The sequence below is a fragment of the Aplysia californica genome, unplaced genomic scaffold (genome assembly GCF_000002075.1).
Source record: "Aplysia californica isolate F4 #8 unplaced genomic scaffold, AplCal3.0 scaffold00004, whole genome shotgun sequence".
In the NCBI taxonomy this organism is placed as follows: Eukaryota; Metazoa; Mollusca; class Gastropoda; order Aplysiida; family Aplysiidae; genus Aplysia; species Aplysia californica.
In genome coordinates this window covers 3,595,110-3,618,647 of record NW_004797274.1, presented here as the reverse complement: position 1 = coordinate 3,618,647, position 23,538 = coordinate 3,595,110, and the positions used below count along the sequence as shown (strand labels likewise).

General features: G+C 40.4%; 1 protein-coding gene across 2 annotated transcripts in view; it reads right to left on the bottom strand.

The window, feature by feature from the left end:
* LOC101845890 (small subunit processome component 20 homolog) overlaps window positions 1-23,538 on the bottom strand; it is a 78,946-nt gene that overhangs the window by 16,000 nt on the left and 39,408 nt on the right. The window contains exons 32-48 of one of the 2 annotated variants that reach the window (XM_013080023.1): window positions 22,937-23,090; window positions 22,066-22,156; window positions 20,596-20,669; window positions 19,199-19,322; window positions 16,975-17,130; window positions 16,225-16,383; window positions 13,865-14,002; window positions 11,485-11,756; window positions 10,600-10,709; window positions 9,242-9,546; window positions 8,543-8,682; window positions 7,893-8,049; window positions 4,291-4,557; window positions 3,397-3,554; window positions 2,020-2,170; window positions 1,241-1,357; window positions 665-835 (exon numbers count right to left, since the gene is read on the bottom strand). In XM_013080023.1, the coding sequence (XP_012935477.1) occupies window positions 665-835; window positions 1,241-1,357; window positions 2,020-2,170; window positions 3,397-3,554; window positions 4,291-4,557; window positions 7,893-8,049; window positions 8,543-8,682; window positions 9,242-9,546; window positions 10,600-10,709; window positions 11,485-11,756; window positions 13,865-14,002; window positions 16,225-16,383; window positions 16,975-17,130; window positions 19,199-19,322; window positions 20,596-20,669; window positions 22,066-22,156; window positions 22,937-23,090 (2,744 nt within the window). The remainder of the gene's footprint in view (window positions 1-664; window positions 836-1,240; window positions 1,358-2,019; window positions 2,171-3,396; window positions 3,555-4,290; window positions 4,558-7,892; window positions 8,050-8,542; window positions 8,683-9,241; window positions 9,547-10,599; window positions 10,710-11,484; window positions 11,757-13,864; window positions 14,003-16,224; window positions 16,384-16,974; window positions 17,131-19,198; window positions 19,323-20,595; window positions 20,670-22,065; window positions 22,157-22,936; window positions 23,091-23,538) is intronic. The other variant, XM_005089305.2, reaches the window with a different exon arrangement.

Here is a 23,538-nt window from a genome sequence, read left to right as displayed (position 1 = left end):
GATAGATATTCGGTAGGAGAGAAGGAGCAAACCACTTCAGTTTTAGTTTTAGTAGAGGTTTTACGGCACTCGCAACTGCATAAGGTCATATAAGCACCAGAAGATTAGAGGTGCTACAAATAAAAAAGTTTTTGGGTTAATAAGTTTTACAGCACTTGCAACACAATTAGGTCATATAAATACAGAAGATTTGAAGTGTTACTAGAGATAAAAGTAGGAAAGATAAGGACAATAGATATTTGGTAGGAAAGAAGGAGCAAACCACATCAGAGCATCCAACCATCCTTACAAATAGACAGATGAGTCACAAACAGTCAAAGTGGATTAATTTGTTGTAGTTTGTTGTAAGATTCAATTCTGTAAGTCCAGGCTAACCCTAGTTGAGTGGGACAGTGAATCTCAGCAGACAGATATAGAAACTCGACAAAAAATAAAAAAATAAAAGGGAGACGCCACTGCCATGAGCACTAGTATTTTAAGTATATAAAACCCTGTAGTTTGCACATAGAGATGCACACTGACACAATAGCAGTCATTTAAAGCGCGGAAAAATCAAGACAAAGAGAAGTTTTTTTTTAAAAGGGCGAAAAAAAAGAAGTAGGATCTGACAGTGGCGCCCTCCAACCAACCACTCACTCGCCACAAACAAGAGAACTGACCCTACCTTAAAGCACATGCTGACCAGCTCCTGGTTCCCGCCTTTGGCCAGGGCTGACCCGACGTAGTTCTGCAGCACCACAAACATGCCCTCAGAAATTTTCTCAATATTTTCTTTGAGAGAAGGAAGTGGGAATTTCAGAATCCACGAAAGACATCTCATAGCCATGGCGCTCGTCTGTGGGAATAAGCAAGAAAATTGTCAGACTCGACAAGTAACACAATATATTTATTATCTGATGTCAAAATGACGTAGCACACACTGAATGCATTTTGCCCCCCCAAAATCATAGACCTTGTGTGTAAATCCAAGCAATGGAAACAAGCATTGTTCCCTCATATTTCAAACACACACATCATTGATTTCAGTTTCAAACCAAGAAGTTGCACCCCATGCCAGTTGGCAAATTAGAGCAAAAAATGAATGCAACTTCAAAGTTTTGAGACAGTAACAATGGCAAACACAAGCAACCTTCTCCCTTTAGTGCATGGAAAATTCAAGACAGAGAGATTCTGCTATTTATTATTACTATTACTATTATAGTGTTGATGGAAAAACACCAGGTATTCAAATCAGGCTCACTTTGACATGGCTAGTGGTCAAGCAGTCTCGGAGAGTGCCCACAAACGGGTCCAACATCTGGAGGTGGGCATACTCCGTTGGCAGCAGGGCAGACTTCTTCAGGCTGGCGTTGAGCAACTGAGCAGAGACGAGAGAGTCGAATAAGAAACAATTTCAGCACAAAACAAAGTTCCAAAAAGATCAAAAGAAAAAAGTAGGAGGGAGAACAAAAAATGAAGAAAGGTAAAGTAATTTTAGACCCCACATTTGGAACTGACTTGACTTAGTATGCAGACCTAGGGGTCACAGTGGGGTCGGTGCTATGTATTTACAAGAACAGGAGACAGAGGGCTGTGATTGTTGATGCATGCAAAGACATAAAGGTTGGGTTGGGGGGTGTTGTTATATTTACATTAACAAAAAGAAGTTCAAGAACATCAACAGAACCAATGATTGGAACATACTTTTCAGTAACTAGACAGACACATGCCACTCTAATAATACCCCAAAATTTTATATAGATAAAAACTTTGTTAGAGTAAAGAGAAGGCCATTGATACAATGATGGTTAACAAGCATAGAGAGAAAAAGCAAGAAAGACGATAATAACAACAACAAAGCAGATAACTTCTAATTAGAAAGTGTTACACGAGAGTAAAAAACACAAACAAGGAGGAAAAGAGATCAGGATGATAGATGTTGGATAGGAAAGAAGGAGCAAATCACACCAAAGAACCTGCCAACCACCTGCAAAAGAGTAAATAATTATGACAGAGACTCTTCTGGAATATCCACATTACCTGCAGTCCAAACTCAACCACTAAGTGAGCGTTTGTCTTTTTACTAGCTTGTGGCTTGAAGCCTGACCTCGGTGCTGCTTCCTTCAGGAGCAGACAACTCTCAGGCATCCTTGCACCAGGGACGTCTTTGACTGGTTTCTCTTCTTTTGACCTGAAATTAAACAGGGAGCAACTTTCGGGGTGAGAAATATGACGGAGATTAGAGACTACAGTACCATGTAGCATCACATGTTTTTGGTAACATGTACTGCCATGAGGCTACACCACTATACTTATAGTACCACATGGTTACAGTAACGCAAACTGCCGTGAAGCTATGGCACCATGCTTATAGAACCACACAGCTATGGTACCATGCCATATAGTACCATGAGGCTGCAGCATTAAATAATATCATTAGGCTACCAAACAATCTAGTACCATGGGGCTTCTACACCGTTCATGAGGCTATAGAAATGCAAAGCTAATACACCATAACCTTTCTTGTGCTGTACATTTTAAAAAGTTTTAGTAAGAGTTTTACAGCACTTGCAACACAATAAGGTCATATAAATGCTGAAGATTAGAGGTGTTACAAGAGAGTAACAAAGACAAAAAAGAAGGAGGGAGATAAAGACCATAGATAGTAAAGAAGAAGCAAACCACACCAGAGTTCTCGCCAACCACCCACTGCTAAACTTTAATGAAGCTAAAAAATATACAAAAAAATATGAGGCAGCCTGAATTATCTCGTTTATCCTACGGTGACCTTACCAATTAACTACACCCCCGCCCCCTACCCCCAGCTTTTCTAAAAACCTAAAAGGAGGACAAAAATGGACAAAAACATTCACACAAAAGCCAGAAAGAAAGCTTAGAAAAGTATTTTTTAAAAATCCCAAACAACCCAGTGGGTTCTGGCAAAATTTCTGTTACAAAAATGGAAAAAGATGCAGACATCAGACACCAAAAACACTTTAGACTTTCTTCCTCTTCAAATGCCAGATCTGATACGAGACATCAACAGTCATGGTTTGCCACTCATTTCTCTCCTCGGATGCTCTCTTAAAAAGTCTATCATGTTGGTCTTCTTCCATCGCCGAACTGTTCAAGCAAGTTATACAAGGTCTACCTCTGCATTTTTCCAGTAACAGAAAGATGTTCAAGGCCTTTAAGTCATTTCAAGTGTCTTAGGAACCACAACTGTCTCTTCCTAATTGTTTTTAATAGTCCGTCCCATGTAAGCAGGCAAGAGACAAGGCAAAATGCGAACCCTGTGACCCTGTCTAAAAACACACAGGTAAGTCTCACCATCAAGCACATTAACACTTTCAATAACCCTATCAATAGACAAAAATCCAAGGCCAGACGATCAACCACTCGGCCATGTCCACTCACGTAGCGATCTGGTCCATCAGTTTGGTGGTCAGGCTGTGCACAAACACCATCATGGTCTCCACAGGGATGGACGTGTTGGCCATCAGTCCGTCAGCGACCTTCCTTAGCAACATCTCCGCCTTATTGGCTATTCGCTGACTGCTGGTCGTCTCCAGCATCTGGGGTCACGAGGAAAGCAGAGGTCAATAAAATGTACACATCTTGTAAGTGAAAAGCTATAATAGTGTAACTTGTTTCACAAACATTCTTTTCAACAGGGCAAAACAACTCTTTTTTTTTTTTTTTCTAGTAGAGATTTTACGGCGTTCGCAACTGCATAAGGTCATATGAGCGCCAGAAGATAAGAGGTGTTACAACAGAGTAACAAACATAAAAAAGAAGGAGGGGGAGATAAGGACGATAGATGTTTGATAGGAAAGAAGGAGCAAACCACACCAGAGCACCCGCCAACCACCCGCAAAACAACTCTTCATATTTAAACGATAAGTGTACACACAAAGTAAGCCTATAGCACTTTTATACACCTGATTTTCATTGAGATCCTACTGATAAATCTCTGCAAGGTTGTTTTTTTTAACATAAAATGAGTTGACCTATTTCTTCCAGTTACATGCTTAGAGCATCTGTTTGAGAGTTTGATTGGCTGAAAATTACATGAAATACCCCTTTCAACACTACTGAGTCATTTAAGAGGTTCAAAGGTAACAATCAAATCACAGATAAAAAATTCTCCCATCATTTTTACTTCTACCCTGCATTTTTTTAAACTTTAAAATGTTGTTTTACAGTTATGCCATGAAGCCCCGAATATTAAAAATTGTGACTGCAACTCTCCCCCCCCCCCCCAATAATTGTATCAAAATTTGTCAGCCCAGAAAGGCCCCCTCTTCTTACCTCTTTCACTGGTTTAATCACCAGGTTCAGGCTACTGGCAGAAATGAACTTGGCCAGAAGCTCATATGCCTCATAGGCCTTGACAAACTTGGCCTCAAAATATTTGGCCTTGATGGCGGCCACCTCTTTCTCCTCGGCCACCTGGCCAAACAGCTCGTTGTGGAATACAGACTGGACTCTGGCCACGGCAGGGTCAAGGTCTCCGGGCGAGAAGATGCTCTGCAGGCCATTCATCAGGTAGTGGACTGTGAACCCCAGCACGTGGAGCTGAAAGAGAAAAGGGCACACAATTGATATTTTTTAGTTTTAGTAAGAGTTTTACGGCACTTGAAACACAATCAGATCACACAAGTGTCGAAGATTAGTGGTGTTACAAGAGTGCAACATACAAACAAAAGCAGAAGAAGAGATAAGGATGATAGATGTCTGATAGGAAAGAAGGAGCAAACCACCCACTTTTGCTGTTTTAGTATTGTTTCTTGGAAAAAGTTGTGAAATGGTACTGAGTTTTTCTAGGACAAAGTAGGAATGAAATGGTACTGCTAATAGGCAATACTAGAGCTACATTTTTATTATTGTCCTCCAGAGAGCTGACGCAAGAACATTTTACAAACGTACAGAAAGAAACAAATAAATCCAAATAGCCCTAAAAGAATCCTGCACGGGATATTCAGTAACAACGAACAATTAATAGATAGTTTTTCGTTTTAGTAAGAGTTTTACGGCACATGCAACTGCATAAGGTCATATGAGTGCCAGAAGATTAGAGGTGTTACAAGAGAGTAATAAACATAAAAAAGAAGAAGGGGAGATAAGGACGATAGATGTTTGATAAGAAAGAAGAAGCAAACCACACCAGAGCACCCGCCAACCACCCAATTAATAACAATAGAAGCAGCTCTTATGACATTTGGATTGACATAAATATTTTGAAAATCATGCTCTCACGAGAAATATAGACAGCAAAAGAGGCAGAGGACCAAGATAAACTGCTAGGTGGAGAAGACCACCCAGAACAGAGACAGATGGAGAACCGAGAACCCTTATTGGCCATCTAGAACCAATACCAGGGTGAAACAGGTGAATGATGATGATGATGATGTATGAATGTATGGATAAAGCACACCTCCAATAAGACTGAGCCCATGTGGTGGACAGCCTTGAAAACCCTCAAACAACTGTGTTTTATGGCGCTCGCAACTGCATAAGGTCATATGAGCGCACGGGACACACCTACCATTTTCAGTTGGTAAGAAATTTTTAATTCTGCCCGGTTGGCGGCTGAGGCCTACTCTTATCGATTTTAGACCACCAAGAGATCTTTAATGTGCGCAACTTGCACACGGGACCTCAAAGATTTTTCGCCCCTGTCTGCGAAGGCTAGGCATAGATCTTTCCTACCAGAAGATCAGGGGTGTGGCTAAAAGACAGCAGTAAGAAGAATCCAAGGGGTAGCAGTAGAAAGGCTGCAGAAAGAGTCATGAGCCCAGAGGAGGGGGCACGGGAGATGAGGGGGTGGGGGCAGAAAGAGGAGATGAAAGCAGACGACAGAACATTACTAGAGAACAGGAAAGGAGGAGAAGGGAGACAATTTTAGAGAACATTTTTTTTTCGGTCGCTACCCGTATCAAAACCCGGGACCTTTGAATGAGAAGCGAACACCTTAACCTGTAGGCCACAACAGCCCCCAATCGAATCCGGGCCATCAATACCAAAGCACTGCAAAACACAAATTGAACCTATGCCGTACCTGCTCATGAGAAAAAAGACTGACATGCAACAACACAGAGAGGGACAATTGCCCTCACTTAACAGGGTTCCTGCCATGAACTTCCCATCAAATTCAAGGAGTTTTCAAGGAGGTTTCAAGGAGAAATTTTTAAAATTCAAGGAGATTTGGTCAAGAAATTCATGACGAAAACCTATTTTAAAAAAATAACACTTGTCCGAAAGGAATCATATCATATTCATAGTTTCGATTTTCCTAGAAAAACTGTTCCCAGGGTGACTGCCAACCCGGCTTCTCGGGGGGGGGGGGGGGGGGGGGGGTGTGTCTCATCCATTCTCCAGGGGCATGTTACATAACAACGACAGTGCATGCTCCATTTATATATTATATATAATATATACACACACACGCATGTAGGTACATTGAATCCAGTCAACAACATGTCAGTGTGGCACTGGGATACTGTGACTTAGGCTTTTCAGTCTGTTTTAACTTATTCATATTTTCCCCTCATCATATTCGCTTATAACATATAAACTATATAAAAATGAATCTAGCTTTGAGCCTGAGAAAAGGCCTAGAACCACAATATCCACTGTCAAGAACCAGTTGGGGTGTCAAGGTTTATATAATAAACGTGAAAGACAAAAAATATTACTCTAGCTCAAAGTAGAGTAATAACATGAATGGCTCAAGTAGACGTATTCAGAGCGAGAGGTGTAAGAACTGTCGGAGGGCAAGATGCAGTGACACTGAAAATCTGCGAATCTTGAACAGAAAACTAAAATATACAATACATATAATTTACTATCACCTACGCAATGAAACGGGAACCCTTTAGAGAAAAAAAACACGGCTTAGACGGTTTGAGTATGATGGATCCCGATTCCACACAAGGACTGTGCACCAACGCGCCCTTTGCAGAGAGAGATCTAAGAGATCTACCAACTTCCAAGTTCAGTTTTGTTGTCATCCGGTGTTGCCTTCAACCTCCAGCCCCCCCCCCCCCTCGCGTGTCTTAAAAAAAATCAATAATCCTCCCATTCCCGAGTCCTATACTTCGCAGCGCTCAAACTTTGCATGAACTTTGGTGACCTCAACCACCGCCGATACTCACGATGTGACGAAAATGCACAGGTTCAATGACCGGTCACGATGGCGAGCCCGACAAGAAGCTTGTATAACTTTCTTTTTCTTTTGTTTTTTCACACAAGTGACAGCACAGGACAAACGATTTATTTTCATGGCGACACAGCGTATGTAATGCAGAGCCTGCATGTTACAAATGTGGCGCTATCAGACTACTATAGGCCCTACCGGCAAATTTCTGGGTGGTAGGCCTAACGAAAGCGAAAGTAGATCTTTATTTTCCCGATCGAGCTCCGGTATCGCACATACTTCCACTTGTTGCCGCCATTACCGCATGTGCGCGTGTAACGTACTCTTAGGCCGGGAAAGGCCGAATAAATATTATCACAATCGCGACCGGCAAAAATGAACTCAAGGACGTTATCGGATTTGGTTTTCAAATATTCGAGACCTTTTATGTATTTCCGCGGGTCTTTCACGGAGCAATTTACAGATTTCTTAAAATTCCCGTTGCATTCCGGAACTCGGCGATTTTTTTCAAATTCCTGGGTAATTCCAGGGGGCCCCGGGAGCCTGGCAGTCACCCTGTACATGTGTTCCTGTCCGATCTGGCAAAATTCAAGGAGTTTTCAAGGAGATTTTTCCTTGAATGCAAATTCAAGCAGTTTTCAAGGACTCCTTGAATTCAAGGAGGCCGCGGGAACCCTGACTTAAGTATACTATTCCATTCAGTAAAATAAACTATTCCATGATGAAATCAGGAATCGTCCAGACTTATACAGACCTGATAGCCTCTAGTGAGAGCTGCCTGCAACTCTTTCACAATGAAAGGGAAAAATCTGGCACCTAGGGACAGGGCTGCTTTTTGGAGTGTTTCCCTCGCTGATGTCCGCACATCTCGAGATCTTGATTTCAGGAAATTGCAAATTTTCAGCAGAATTCTGTGGGGTTGAGAATGGAACAGAACCTTATTTTCCTGTAGCAATGCAGGCACAGTTAAAAACATGAACCCATAAATACGTTAAGGGAAAAAACAGCAGACCACATATTTTTTGGTGTTTTTATTTCAATATAGACCCTAAAAAGGTTTCTTGACATATGTTTAACATAATGTAACAATAACAAAGAAGAAAAATTCCAGAGCAATTCTCTGAAAGGGCAAAACATTTAAAGTGCAATAATGTCATACTTCATTTTTTAAATACAGTATGAAATAAACATTCTAGACCTATTTTTGCCCAAATATTAAAGCTATAGCATAAAAAATATTTTCCTATCAAATCTTGTCAAAGAAAGGACAACCATAATTCAAACCATAAAATGCAGGCCAAAAGAACAATATTATAGGACTACAAATAAAACCACCGAGAACAGAATCATCAAGTGAGGCAAAAAATACGTAGAAGGCAAAAACACCTGGAACTGAACCCTTACCCTGGCAGTCTGTTCTCCAGTGTCCCTTTAGGCAAGTTCTGCAACAACTTGATCATGGCAAGGGCGATGGGCACTCGGAGAATTTCCTCATCCTCGGGGTATTTAGTCCCTGCCAATTTGTGCACCTCCTCTCCTTTGGTCTGAGCAAAACAGAAGAAAAAAGAATTAAATATAATCACAATGAAATCCTACTTTTGTTCTTCTGGCAGTTAAATTTGGTTTGTTTGCAATATCCTGAGAGACAACGGTATGTTATTCGAGAACGCTTGAAGAGGAATAATTTTGAGTATTTCTTTTAAATTACAAATTTGCTATTTGTAAAGATTTTTCAATCCTGCTTTCTAAATCGAAACCCAAAAACGCAAGCTATAACATACATGAAATGGGCATTTGCCATCTCTGATTTGTGTATGATACTTTAAAATTTGCCACAAAATGGAACAACTTATTTTAGATTGTGACCAATTAAAAATAAGACAGACATATATGTGCGCTGTGACTTCAACGAGTAAGAGGCAGAAACAGACAGAAAATAACAATTTGAGAATTTCAAGACAAGGGTGACCAGGATAATATACATTTAAAAAATATTTTAACACAGAAAAGACAAGCAAACCATGATTGTAGACATTCTTATTAAAATCAGCCACTTGAAAAAAGATTTAAAGTGTGAAACACTCCCCTCCTCAATTCACTAACCTTTTGCGTGATGACACGGTGCAGTGCCGGCAAAAGTGAGGTGACGATTGTCTTGTGGATCCTGGTGGCAGCCGACACAGAGCATACCACTCTCCCATCGCTGGACTCCGACCCCACATCCTCTTTCACAGCCTGGTCAGTGGACATGTTCAACTCCTCCGTGCCTGTGTCCATCACCTCCATGGGAGGGAGAGTGTCGTCATCCTCCATTGATGCATCCTCCGCCTTTTCCTCGCCCACAGTTTCAGCTGTCTCTGCGTCCTTTGTGCCAAGAGAGGAACCCAAGTCCTCTTTCTTTTCACCTGCTGTGACAAAGGAAACACAATAATAAAAAATGACAAATCGCATTTGTGTAGCGTATTCCCCCTTGATTGCAAGCTCTTTGAGCTAAACACAACAAACATATTGGCTGCAAACATTCTATGTCTACATTAAAAATATATAGCCAATATATAGCCAGCATACAACGCACAGGCTTCCCACAGACTAATCACAATGAAATAATTTAACAATATTTTGATTAATAATTAATATTGGATTTATATAACTTGAAGCCAACATGACCCATTTGCTTCTCAAAGAGACTTATTACAGGGAAATAATTCAATAGTAACATTAATAACAATATTATTATTAATAATAATACATCCCCACTTGAGGACAGGGTCTCTACACTTTGAAATTTATTTTATAAAGTCCACAGTCAATACAACTTCAAGATCTTTTTTATCGGCAATTTGCCTCGGCTACTGAGATTTGTTCTTTCTGTGCCAAGCTATGAATCTAATGCCCATCTCCCATAAAATAATGGACCCGTTTTTTTTTCTTCTATGCATTGACCTAACCTCTGTGTACACATTTTTTTGTGACACCATCTTTATGTACTTTATTCTTTTTCTCTTCATTTTAATATACAATAAGTCTACTTTATTTGATAAAACAAGAATGATAACTCGCTCGTCCCACTACCACCTTCAACCTGTCACTTACAGCACACAGGTCTGGCACAATTGTGAACACCCTTCTGGCCTGGAAAGATTTAATTCATTCTGGCTTAAACAACACAGTGAACATTAACTGTGACTATCCCATTTGCCCAAACAACACAGCAGGCTTCGATTTGTTAAGATTTTATAATCCAGTTTGCACATTGCCCAGTACACGTCTTTAAAGCCATAAAGTTTTTCCAGATCAAAGGTGAGCTACTGCAATATTTTCATCTGCTGTTTCTCAGCTTTTTATGTGCGATTTTTCCATACCACTTCTGCCATTTTGTCGAAAGCAAATCAACCTGGGTGAAGTCTGTCAAACACACGGGCCTGAAAGAGTTACGACAGCGGGGCTTTACATCAACTCACCAGCATCCGGCTCGTCAGAATTGTTCTGTTTCACTCTGGGACTGAGATGGACCTTGAACGTTGACTTGTTCAGGTCAAAGTGGAAACCATCTAGTAGGGCAACGATGATCCTGACAGGAGAGAGAATGAATGGCGCACAGTCAAAACAGGAGGACCATCATGAACTTTTTCATTGTGACTGCTTGTTTAATCATTTTCCTGATGAAGCTCCAGCTCTAGAGTAGGAATGTTGAACAATTTTGTAAATTCACAATACCCCTTGTTTCCTTATTAAGCTCCAGCTCTAGAAGTAGGAATGTTGAACAATTTTGTAAATTCGCAATATAATACCCCTAGTTTCCTTATTTTTCCAAGTATGACAAAAATCAGTCGAGGTGGGGGGAGAGGGGGCTAGTAAGAGGCTAGCTTAAAGGATAGACAGTGCTTGCTTCACATGCCAAACCCCTCAGTTTGATGCTGGATTGTGCAGCCATGAGCAATATCTATGGACAACTTGAGGTGATGCTCATGAGATTCACAAGATCTGATGCTGGGGTGAATAAAATCATCTTCTCCTCTTCTATATGGCCCAAAAGCCTCCCCCCGAAAACCAAACTGAATATCCTGCACAAATGTTGCACATATTAACTCTCTACCCATTGAATTTTTTTCAAACTGAATCAAATTTCCAGTCCGTGAAAAACATTCACAGTAGGGACAGAAAAATACCAATAACTTCAAACAGAATTGAATAAAAATCTTTGATTTTGGCACCAGGGGAAAGAAAATGACAGGACAGTTACAAAATGAACAAAACAAATACCTTTACAGAAGAAATAGGTTGTGGACAGTCAAAGAAAGAAAGATTTCACAAAAAGATAAAAATGTACAGAGAAAATCGCTCACCTAACAATCTGTCGCTGAGTCTCCAGTCGCTTCGGCAGCAGTCGTAGGTAAAACTGCAGCAGCCGCTGGTAGTGTTGCCACGGCAACTGCTTGCATATAGCCCCCAGCAGGTCGACAGCCGCATCCTGCACGCTGGCGTGCTTGGCGTACGAAGGGTCCGTGATGAAGGCATAGACCAGGGGGATGAAGTAGGTCATGTGGATGTCTGGGTTCATGCGGTGGTCCTTCAGATGTTTGTACAGACGGCGGAGGGCCCGAGACCTCTTGTGGATCTGTCAGATTTGTTAGAGCATACGTTTTAAGTCGCTACCAATACAATTTGGACATATGAGACCCACACACAAATAGCGTTTTCTAGCATTGACCTGTCTCAGTAATGATTAAAATGATGGAACAGACATTAATAGCAATCATCAAATATGTTTTAAATTATCTAATATATTGACAATTCTAAAAGTGTGATACATTTTTTGCAAATATAACTCGTTTTTCATCCGACTAAGCTCCTTGCCTTCATGAAGGCAACTATTTTAAAAATGAATAACATCTAAACTGACTTTCAAGTTGATGCACTTTGATAATTAAAAACACGTTTCTTTGAATTTGAGACCTACACATTTAATGCCATTTCATAACACTATAAAACAAATATGTTCTTGAAGCATGGAATTCTTGACCATTTAAAACCAAACATATCACACAAGAAAAACAAGGGTCTGGACTGTATTTACTTCACACGTCTTGAGTTCCATAAACTAATGGCAAAGTTACAATACTATAGCAGAGATGCCAACCACAGAAAACCGAAATGAGTATTGGGAAATATGAAAATGTGTATTTTCAGGGGAAAATCTGTATTCCCCACGACCGACCGACCGACTAGTAATAGTAAAATGTTTAAGGGGTTCAGCAATATTTCCTGAAAAAAAATTACTAGCTCACCAGCTCGAAAAAGGGAGCACACACGCGTACAATATCCAGTCAACAACATGTCAGTGTTCAGTGTCGTACTGGGGTCTTGTTTGACTTAAATATTTCAGTCTATTATACCGCTAATATTTTCCTCTCATTATTATGTAAAAAATAAATCCTGCTTTGAGAGTTGGGAAGAGCCTAGAACAAAAATTTCGACAACCAAGAACCAGTCTGGGTGTCATGATTCATATTATGAACTGACAGACTCAAATTATTGCTCAAACTCAGAGAAAAGCGATAACTTGAATGACTCAAGTAGACCCATGCACTGTGAGAGTTGTAATAACTGTGGTAGGGCAAGATGTAGTGACACTGAAAATCAACCAGTCTTGAACAGAAAGCCACAACATACACTGTAGGCTAGGTATAATTTACTATCACCCATCCAATGAAACGCGAACACATTATTTCAATAACACAGACTTGCAAAGTATGAGGGGTCCCGATTCGGCACACGGCCTGCACCAACGCGCGTTTTGCAGAAGGCTCTAATCAAAATTTTGAAATGTGCTCCCAAGTTTTTGTCCTCTGGTGTTGCCTTCACACCCTCCCCCATTATATCTTAAACCCCTAAAAAATCAATAATCTCCTCTCCTATTCCGTAGTCCTATACTTCGCAAGGCCGTTACTCCCACCAAAGACGGTCTTTGCTCACACGATGCCGCATTTATTTATGACACGAATGCGCGCAGGTTCAGTGACCGGTCACGATGGCGAGCCAGACAAATCTAAAAATCGGACTACGCTTGTATTTTCCTTTCTTTTTTTTCCACAAGTGACAGCACAGAGGTGAGTCCGAGCATTGATTAAATTTTATTTGCACGGCGACCTTGCGTTTATACTGCACAACCTGCATGTCACAAAAGTTGTGTTATCAGACAACTGCTGGCAAACTACTCAATGGTAACGAAAGCGAAAGTAGACCTTGATTTTCCCGATCGAGCCTCGATGTCACATACGCTTCCGCCTGCCGCCATATAGCTGCCTATTCGCGTGAAAGTGAAACGTACTCTCCGGACCGGGAGAAGCTGAACGAATATAATATCACGATCGCGACCGGCAAAAATAAACTTGCTAACCACATCGGACTTGGTTTTCAAATATTCCTGTTCTGCGATACTGATACTATTTTGACAAAAGATGGGACTTGAGACAGGTTTACTCAATCTCGTATTTTTCACATTCCAGGATGCGTATTTTTTCATGAAAAGTCGTATTCGCGTATTTTCTGCAAAAAATCGTACTAAATTACGTAAAATCGTACTGGTTGGCATCTCTGCTATAGCAATAGGTTTCTTACTTGTATGTGTCTGATATTCCAAAGAAATCCACTAAAGCACTTTGTATCTTACTTGCATGTGTCTGACATTTTCAAAGACATCTACTATATTACTAGGTATCTTACTTGTATGTGTCTGATGTTCTCAAAGAAATCTGCCTCAGGGTCCTTGTCCGACAGGAGGGAGAGGCCAGCAAACAGCTGATGGGCCGGGTAGTGCTTGACCAGGCTCTGGAGGACTGTCAGGTACTCGTGACGGACAGCCTGATCACGGAGAGGGGGTGGGGGTGGGGGGAACAGACATTAAATAAATATTTGGTTCCCGTTTTACGTGTTATTTGGTTTGAGTTTAGGCCACAGGAGGAGGCAGTTGGGGAGAAAAGAAAGAAAGACATGGAATGAATACCTGGCTTTATCTCCTTTTTTGGGGGGCGTAAATGTTTTATGGCGCTCGCAGCTGCATAAGGTCATATGCGTGCGCGAGACACATTAAACATTTTCAGTTGGTAGGAAATTTTGAATTTTAGCCCAGGTGGCGGCCGAAGCCTCATCTTATTGATTTTGAACCACCAAGGGATCTTTAACGTGCGCAACTTGCACACTGGACCTCCAAAATTTTTCACTCTTATCCGAGAAGGCAAGGTGTAAGATCTTACTTACCATAATATCAGGCATGTGGCTCAAAAACAGCGGTAAGAAAGAGACAAGGAGTAGCAGTAGAAAGTAGAGCTGTACCTCGGTAGCAAACCCGCTCGTGCTCGCAAGCCCCTAGTTCAAGTCACAAGCATCAAATCACCAGCATGATAAGTTGAGTCGAGTCTCAGCTTCAAGTCCACCACAACTAGCATTCCGCGAAGCCACTTGTGTCAGACCCCCCCCCCATCCTCCCACCCTGCTTGCAATTCGCGAAGTCACTTAAGTTAGAAAGAGAGAGAGGGGGGAGAGAGAGACCCCGCTCAGTGTCACTGCGTGGCGGGACACTAGAGCTGGAGTCTGCTCGATTAAACGAAGGCTTGCGAGCAGCGGACGGCCATCAAGTCTCAAATCCCGCCTGCAGCACAGCAAGACACTTGAGTCCTATGATTTGATTTGCCTGCTCACAACCTGGCAAGACTGTCTGCGAGTCACAACACTCCGGAAGTTCCCCCCGGTAGCGAGCGGGAGGCAAAGCAAAGCACAAGCCTGCTCCCAAGCCTCTGGTGCAAGCCGTCTGCTGCTTGCAAGCCTTTGATTAATCGAGCAGACTCCAGCTCTAGAAGAAAGGTTGCAGAAAGTCAGGGGCCCAGAGGAGGCAAAGGAGGTGAGGGGGTGGGGGCAGAAAGTGAAGACGACAGAACATTGTTAGAGAGCAGGAAAGGAAGTGAAAGAAGAAAATTTAAGCGAGGAAAATTTTCCTGTCGCAATCCGGATTTGAACCCAAGACCTATTGAATGAGAGGCGAACACTGTAATCCCTTGACCATCACAACCCCTGGCTTTGGTTTGAAAACTTTTTTGTTTTTGTAAGAGTTTTAAGGCACTTCAACACAATTAGATCATGTAAATGCCGAAGATTAAAGGTGTAACAAGAGAGTAACAAGCAAAGAAGAGGACAGATAAGGAAAGGATGAGAAGAAAGACATGGAGTAAATAATTAGTTTTGGTTTGGTTCAAGTAAAATGCAAGACTAGACCCAACAAAACTGCTGAGAAGAGGAGAAGATGATGCATCAATCTAAACTACATCATTTAAGAGGAGGGTGGGCTGTTTCTACCCAGCCCGTAAGGGTTAGTCTGGGGCCGAGAGGGATACAGTATCTAAGTAGGTACTTGACCAAATGAGCTTCGCTAAGCAGGAATCGAACTCACATCTTCTGCATGCAATGGTGAAGAGCCTAACTATTATGCCACAGATACTGGGTTAAGCTGATGAAAGTTAAAAGAAATCAAAGAACTAGATAATATAAAAGAAAACACTATCAAAAGACACAGGTATTCTATGTCTTGACACAGCCACAGAAACAGCCATACCATCAACAATTCTAGAGTAAAACTAGTGTGCAACCCTTCAAAATGTTTGTTTAGTTTAAATATGGAAATGGACATAATAATGGCTATTTGGTGCTGGGAAAAAGTAAGACAGACATACAGAAACAACAGATGGAGAGTTAATAGGTAGGACCAACCAGAGGCGCCCTCCGACCACCTGCCAAAATGTTTGGAAATGGAGAGGTTACCTGAATATTGCTGGGCTGGAACTATGAGAAACATGTACAGAAAAGGTGACAAATTAAGAAAAACAGAACAGAAAATTGTGAGAGCACAAATCAGGAAAGAGTAACTGGGGAAACATAAGTAACACTGGATGATAACCTCAAAACTAAACAGACTCATAATCTCAAAACTTAAGTGACTCTTTCTCACAAGCCTATTGTAAATCAGAACCTCAAAACTAAACTTAAAGTGGACTAGAAATCTCAAAACTGAAGAAATTTGATCAAAACCTCACCTCTGACTTGCTCCGTATCCCAAGCTTCACCTGCCCCACCAAACACTTTTCTATAACTACGTTAAAGGCCTTGTTGTCTTTTGACGGACAGCTGGCCAATCGTTCAACGATGCTGGTCAGACAGTGGGTGGAGTTGTCTCGAATTGACAGGTCGTCAACCTGTAAAGAAATTAGCCAGAGAGGCAAAGGGAAACAACGTTTATTATGAGATTGGTAAAACTTTCTATAAGCTATGAGGCATTAGAATGAAAGTAAAAATCCTGGGCCTTGCTAGATGGAGAACATCAGGAAAAAACTAGAAGTGTGAGAGACTTTTTGGGATGGGAAGAGGGGGATTTTAACCACTGTAAAAAGAGGCGTCTGAGCCAACACATTAGTGTGTTCGTTTCACAGCACTATAAATACAGTAACAAACTCACAATATGGATGAAGTTACAACAGCCGTAACACACAGTATACGTTAGTGTGGTTGTTGTACGGCAATATTGACACAGTAACAAACTTACAGCGTGGATGAAGTAACAAGATTGGTAAAACTTTCCGGACACTAATAGGTTAGAACCAACTGAGAATGCATCTGCATGTTCAAGGGTCTACTGGGGTAATTATAGCTGTAAAGTGCAGAGAGCATAATGCCCAGCGTCGATATGAGCTGTATACATGCAATTATTATCATTTAAACAACAGTTGTAACACAGTTTACATTAGAGTGGCTGTTTAACAGCGCTATCATTACAGTAACAAACTCACAGCGTGGATAAAGTAACAACAATTGTAGACAACGGGCAGCAGGACGTTCACATCGGGCTCCGCCTGCCCTGAGACAAGCGAGTTGATATTGTGGAACGCCTCCAGGCGGGCGGTGAAGTCAGGCTCTTCCGCCTTCCGCTTGTCCCAAGAGTTCATCTGAATGGAAGGAGGGAGGAAAAAGAAAAACCCAGCACAGATAAGGACAACAGCAAAGAAGAGAAAATAGTTCATGGTAAGGACAACAGCAAAGAAGAGAAATTAGTTCATGGTAATTACTGTCTGGTCTCTATCGTATTAGTATTGTGTGTGCAACAATTTATTTGAAGACAAAACACAAATATCATATATGAGGCTGTTCTTAATGCCCTTAAGGGGAGACGTACACTCCCGGAAAATTTTTATAAACGAATGACTTTTATTCACTTTCATTTAATTGTGCAAGAAGTTCATTGGTAAATAGGATGTACTAGGGGTGAATTTGTTGAATTTTTCTGAAAAATGAGTCTCTGTGGCCGCCAGCTTGGATTTTCCAACCAGTTTCTTAGTGCAGAAGAATTTCATAGTAAATATTGAATTATCAGCCTGAAAGTTGGCACACAGGGACAAACCTATATGAACTGGGGATCTATGTGGGGACTTTGACCTATCTTTAAAACTAAAAAAGTGAGCCCAAATTCATTGGACCCACTTGAGTCATTGACGAAATTTTGGGCTACATGTTACAAAAAATTTGAATATTTTCACAAGTTACCAATATTTCTCATTTCCCTTAAATAGATCCCCAGATTACATCTTAAAGCAAATGTACGCCAAATTTGAAGCTTCTAACTTCAGTAGTTTTTGTAAACTCCTTGCACCAAGGAGGTCACATGTCAGAAAGAAGATTTAGAGAAAAACAACAAAAAAACCCCAGGGATTTTAAAAAAGATTTTTAGAGCAATTCGCACTTTTCAAATGCCCTTTTAGATCATTTAGGGTGTTTTTTCAACAGTTTCTTCATTGTGACCTGATAGAACAGATGTCAAAGGATGTTTTTCTGCAAAAAACAAAAGTTGGAGAGTTTGAAAAATTGTATCAATATTGCCCGGGATCGTCGACCCGGGTCTTCCCTTAATGAGGTTTTCTTTTTGATAAAAATGACACTCTACCATCAGTAAATATATTTCAAAGTAACATAAAGTAAACATACTCAGCAATGTGTAATCCCAAGACACCATCAGAGTAAAAGTGAAAAGTGATATATTAAAAATTGAACAATGAAATTTATAGTGTGAAAAGCTGAAACAATAAGTACTAAACAACTAAAGACAATTTGACCGCCCACAAGTGGTTGAATCATTAAGTAGCTTCACAGTTACTATGAACACAGAATTTTCACAACAACAGCCACCCCATAACACTTTTTATTCAAGAAATTCCTTCAAAGATGTATGATTTTCTCGTAATTAAAAAAAAAGTGTTATAGACTTCTACTAAAGTACATCATCCTAGATTTTAATACTTAATTTTAATTTTTTGCCAAAGCATGGCAATCAATTGCCATGGCAGCAAAACAAGATGGTCTAAGAGCTATTATAAACAAAAACAAAAGAAGTCAAAGCGTGGGTAAAAAACTGAATATGTCAGTGGCATTTTTTCATTACCATGCAATTCATATTTATATATCTTTGGTATGAGTCAGTGTACTTAGATGAGTTAGAGTACTGTGGCGTACTACAGTACTATTCTGACACTACAATCTCCTAATTTGATGACAATAATTTCGAAACATTAACTCTCTAAGGATGAAGCAGTCACATAGGTCCGACAACAGACCAAAGGACATTTTGAAACAAATTTTGATTGATCATACATACACCAGAAACATATACATATATTTGTATATTTCATAGAATGCATGTTGTTTGTGTTTTCTAGGTTTAATTGAATTGAAAAACGTGAATAACTAAGTTATAATTCTTTTTTTTATTGTCCCCCCCTAAATACTGCGTATCAAATGACCAAAAAGCACGTCCACTATGAGTTAATCTTATTTTCTTACGCATACTTGCTATGGTTACTCATCGAACATTTGCACAATTAATTTTTAAAAAATCCTCACTAGACAGAAAGTCTTGTTCTTTGTCACAAAAAGCTTGGCTGGTTGACTGCATTAGACAGTCTCCCAATCCGGCACTAAAGTGTTCTTAAACAAATGCTTATACTGATGTTGCGAGAGCCCTACCTTCTCAATGGTTTCAGCAAACGTGGACTTGGAACTGTCCTCTTTGTTGATGACCAAAAACAGTTTGCAGAGCAAAGCCCTCGAAGCCCTCCGCTCCACGCTACAGAACAGCTGGGACACTTGTCTGAGGAGGCACAAAGAGACCAAATGAAGTATGATATAAAATTGTATTTTTTTCTCCGGTCAAGAAAACAATAATTGTTAAAAGCTACAAGAGCCCCAATAGGTGTTTAAGTTTTATAGCACTTTCAAAACAATTAGGTCATGTAAGTGCCAAGGATTAGAGGTGTTACTACAGATTAACAGACAAAGAAAAGAAGGAGCAAAGGTAAGGACAATTTAATGTTTGGTAAAAAAAAAAAAGAAAAAAAAAAAGCAAATCACACCAGATCACCCTCCAACTACCGACCCCCACAGGTAAAAAAAAATCAGATAAAAACAGGATGTAGAAGAGTCTCGACACAAGAATATTACACTCAGACCTGCCAAGCACTTTATTAACAGAAATAAGCAGTTTTCCTCAGAATCCTCCAAAGAAATTTGAGTTCGGAAAAGAAATCGGAGTCTCCAGAACCACAGTAGATAAAGATTATATCACAAACCAGCCATGACAAATAAACATGTAAGAGCAAGTTATTTAGTTATTTTATCCCGCCAGCTCTACCGGCCCTGAAGTCTTTATAAAACCAAAACAGAAGACGCAAAATTACTGATTAATTATAGAGGCAAAACCCCACAAAACACAACTGCCTATTGAAAAGAAACATAAAAGAAAGTACAATGATATGAATTAATACAGGCAAAAGTTAAACTTTCATGTATCATTTCTATTATGCTATAATACTGTAAGGCAAACAGACTCTTCTCATTTATATTAACATTGTGAGATACTACGCGTATAACAGTACTAGTTTCACGCATGGTCTGTGAACAACTCATAACCAAGATTTCTTTACAGACAGGCATTTGGATACAAGAACAGGTAATCGAGTAGCTGCTCCATGGGCGCAGCAGTCGAGTATGAGGGTATAGAGTAATCAGAGTACACTTAACACATTTGAACAGGGGCCTGACTTAAATTACACTTAATTAAGGTCGTGAGCTGAACGGTGTTAACACTCATGGAGCAGTGGAAAACTAAATCTTTTTAAAACAAAGATATGAATTAATACAGATAAAAGTTAAAATAATAACAAATCAAGGCATACCAGTTTTTGTTCTTATGCCAATTTGCCAGAGCTGGATGTTGGGCATCTTTTCCACAGTATATGCGGTATATATATGTTTGAAGAAGGTTCTTTGAAGGAGACTCTCAATATGGACTACCTAAAATTCTTTTGCGGGACAGATATAAAATTGTTCTCAGGGTCGGATGCATTACAGTAATTCCATCTCACCTGTAAAACACCTGTGGGTTGTCCACGTGCTGCAACAGGTTGGTCACACAGGTCAGAGTGTTCTCCTCCATGTCCTGGATGGGAGGAAAAAAAGCACAGCGGTCAGATTTTGTTATCACAGGTAAAACTCACAAAATTTTTAAAAAATTAACAACACAAAACAAACCCAACCCCAATGAATTTCACAGAAGAAAAGAGCCTCACTCCACCCTCATGAACAGAGAAGTTTAGCGCTTTTTTTCCTTTTTGGTAAGTATTTTTACGGCGCTCGCAACTGCATAAGGTCATATGAGTGCGCGGGACACACCTAATATTTTCAGTTGGTAGGAAATTTTGAATTTTGCCCGGGTGGCCGCCGAAGCCTACTTTTATCGATTTTAGACCACCAAGGGATCTTTAACGTGCGCAACTTGCACATGGGCCCTCTGAGATTTTTCGCCCTTGTCCGAGAAGGCTAGGTGTAGATCCTTCCTACCAGAAGATCAGGGGTGTGGCAGAAAGACAGCAGTAAGGAGGAGCCAAGGAGTAGCAGTAGAAAGGTTGCAAAAAGAGTCAGTTTAACGCTACACTTATTTGTGTAATAATTAATAATAACAGACGGCATTTGTACAGCACAAATTTCTGCTCAATAGCAAGCTCGATGCACTTTACAGTCTATACTATTACCCCAGCAGACCTGATAGCATTCTAAACAATCTCAACGTCCTGGGAAGCATACAGTGCAAGCTGCCATTTACGGGTGCTAAAACATTAACATACTGACAAGATCTTTCACTGGGCACCCAATCTCACTTGGGTGAAGTGAGGAAAGTTCGTGCAAACCAAATGAGGCAATGTCGGGCTGTGGCTACAAGCCCCAAACCCACAACCTAGAGATTACGAGTCTAGCAGTCTAGACCACTAGACTACCTAAGTGATCTGCTAACTATTCATTGAGGATCACAATTGTAAATGAATTGATGAACTGTAAATGTCTTATGCCCCACCTACACAATTTAGATCACAACCTGAACAGAGAGGGAGACAACTTCCCAGTCATCAGACAGAGACACTTAACAAAAATATGTTCACTACTCAAAAATCAAACTCGTGTCTTCTGAATGGAAAGGTGAAAAGCCTAGCAAGTACAGCACATAAACCGGTCAATGATCAACATGTCTATCATATTGTACAAATATGCCAGGAAGTGAACAACAGAGCTCTTTCTATTTTACCAAGCCCAGTTTCTGTCATATTTTAAAACTGTCTTTAGCATTGGCATAAGCCTGAGGTTTCAAACCCAAATTGCCCTGGGGGCGCTGGAGGTAGCCTCTGTTTGCCTGGGTTGTATCAAGTATCCCACCCAAAAAATTTTTTTTTTTAAAAAGGTAAAAAGTCAAGAGTGTAAAATTCACCCCCCCCCCCCCCCCCCCCTCCAACTCAACAATCAGACTTTTCTTATGTTGAGTTTTAACAGGCGAGTGATCTTACCTCTGGTAGGGTAGTGCTGCTGGCCAGGTAAGGGATGAGGAGGTCACATAGGGTCCGGCACTCCGAGGGAGCGGTGACGAAGCGGCTGATGCTGAGTAAGAGAAAAGTGATCATCACAGAGCTTTGTCTGAATAGAGAGAAGCATACCCACACAATAATGGTCATTTAAGAGAGGGTGAGGGAGTGGGGAAGGGTGAAGTAGACCCCCCTATTTTTATTTGATACTTTGGGGTCATGAATCTACATGACTGTTTTCTAAATTTGAGCAAAGAGAGAAGCATGTCAACTCAATAACGGTCTTTTCGTTAATTGAAGGGGAAAACAAGACAGACGGAAATAACAGATGGAAGTAATAGGAGATACCAGTAGCATCCTTCAACACACCTGTATTCTTACAGAACATGAATACCCTGTGGCTCAGTGACTCACAATAATGTCAAATATGTCAGTGACACAGTATTCAAATAAGTGGTCACTGTGGTGTGTCCTTGAGCACAACATGATAACCTCAGCTAAAAAAACCTCAACCCAAGGTGCTGCACAGTGGCGGCCATTAACAGTGTTATTGTAAGATTATCTGTGTTGCTGTGATACTGTGAAATATGTGAAATTGATGAATTAATATGTGCACATATTTATTCATCATCGGTGCCACAGAAAGATTGATAAAAAGTCAAAGTTTATAATATTTTTGTTAAATCAAAAGCAATTGTGGGTGGTTCTTTTCTATCAAATATCAATCATTCGTATCTCTCCTTCTTTCATTTATATTTTACTATTTAATAACACCTCTTATCTCCGGCACTTATATGACCTAATAGTGTTGCAAGTACTGTTAAACTTTAACTAAGCAAATTAAACAAAGATTTACCTGGCCAGTATTTTCAGCTCCAGGATGAAGGTGTGTTTCTTCCCTGCTGACCCGTTGACCAACTTGCTGAGAGCCTTCTGCAAGTACCTCAGGAGCTCCGGCACATGAGGGGAGATAAATACTTCTCCAAGACCCCTCTCATCGTGATCCGATGCTGAGATGATATAAAAGACGTAACTTTGTCACCCTCCAGAACTTCACAGTATGACAAAACAACTATGTATTAGAAAAAGATGCTCTCTACCTAGGCCTCTAATATGAGAATGTACATAGTCTCTATATATTTCCAGGGTCACTGGTTTCTTGAAATAGATTTCAACTGGCTCATAAAAAGTTTCCTGCCGCAGATGAATTTCCAGGAAAATTTAATTCATAACAAAACAAGTTACATGAATAATAGTCCGTCCTTGTCATAAGGAAAGATTTTCATTGAGGTTCAGAAGAACGACATTGACAATGGTTTCCGATCTAAAGACAAGGTGACCTTATTCTTCCAGTAATATGTTTAAATAATAATAATAATTGCATTTATATAGCGCATATCCATGCTCAAGAGCGTGCTCTATGCGCTTTACAACTATTATTACCCCTGCAGACCCTCT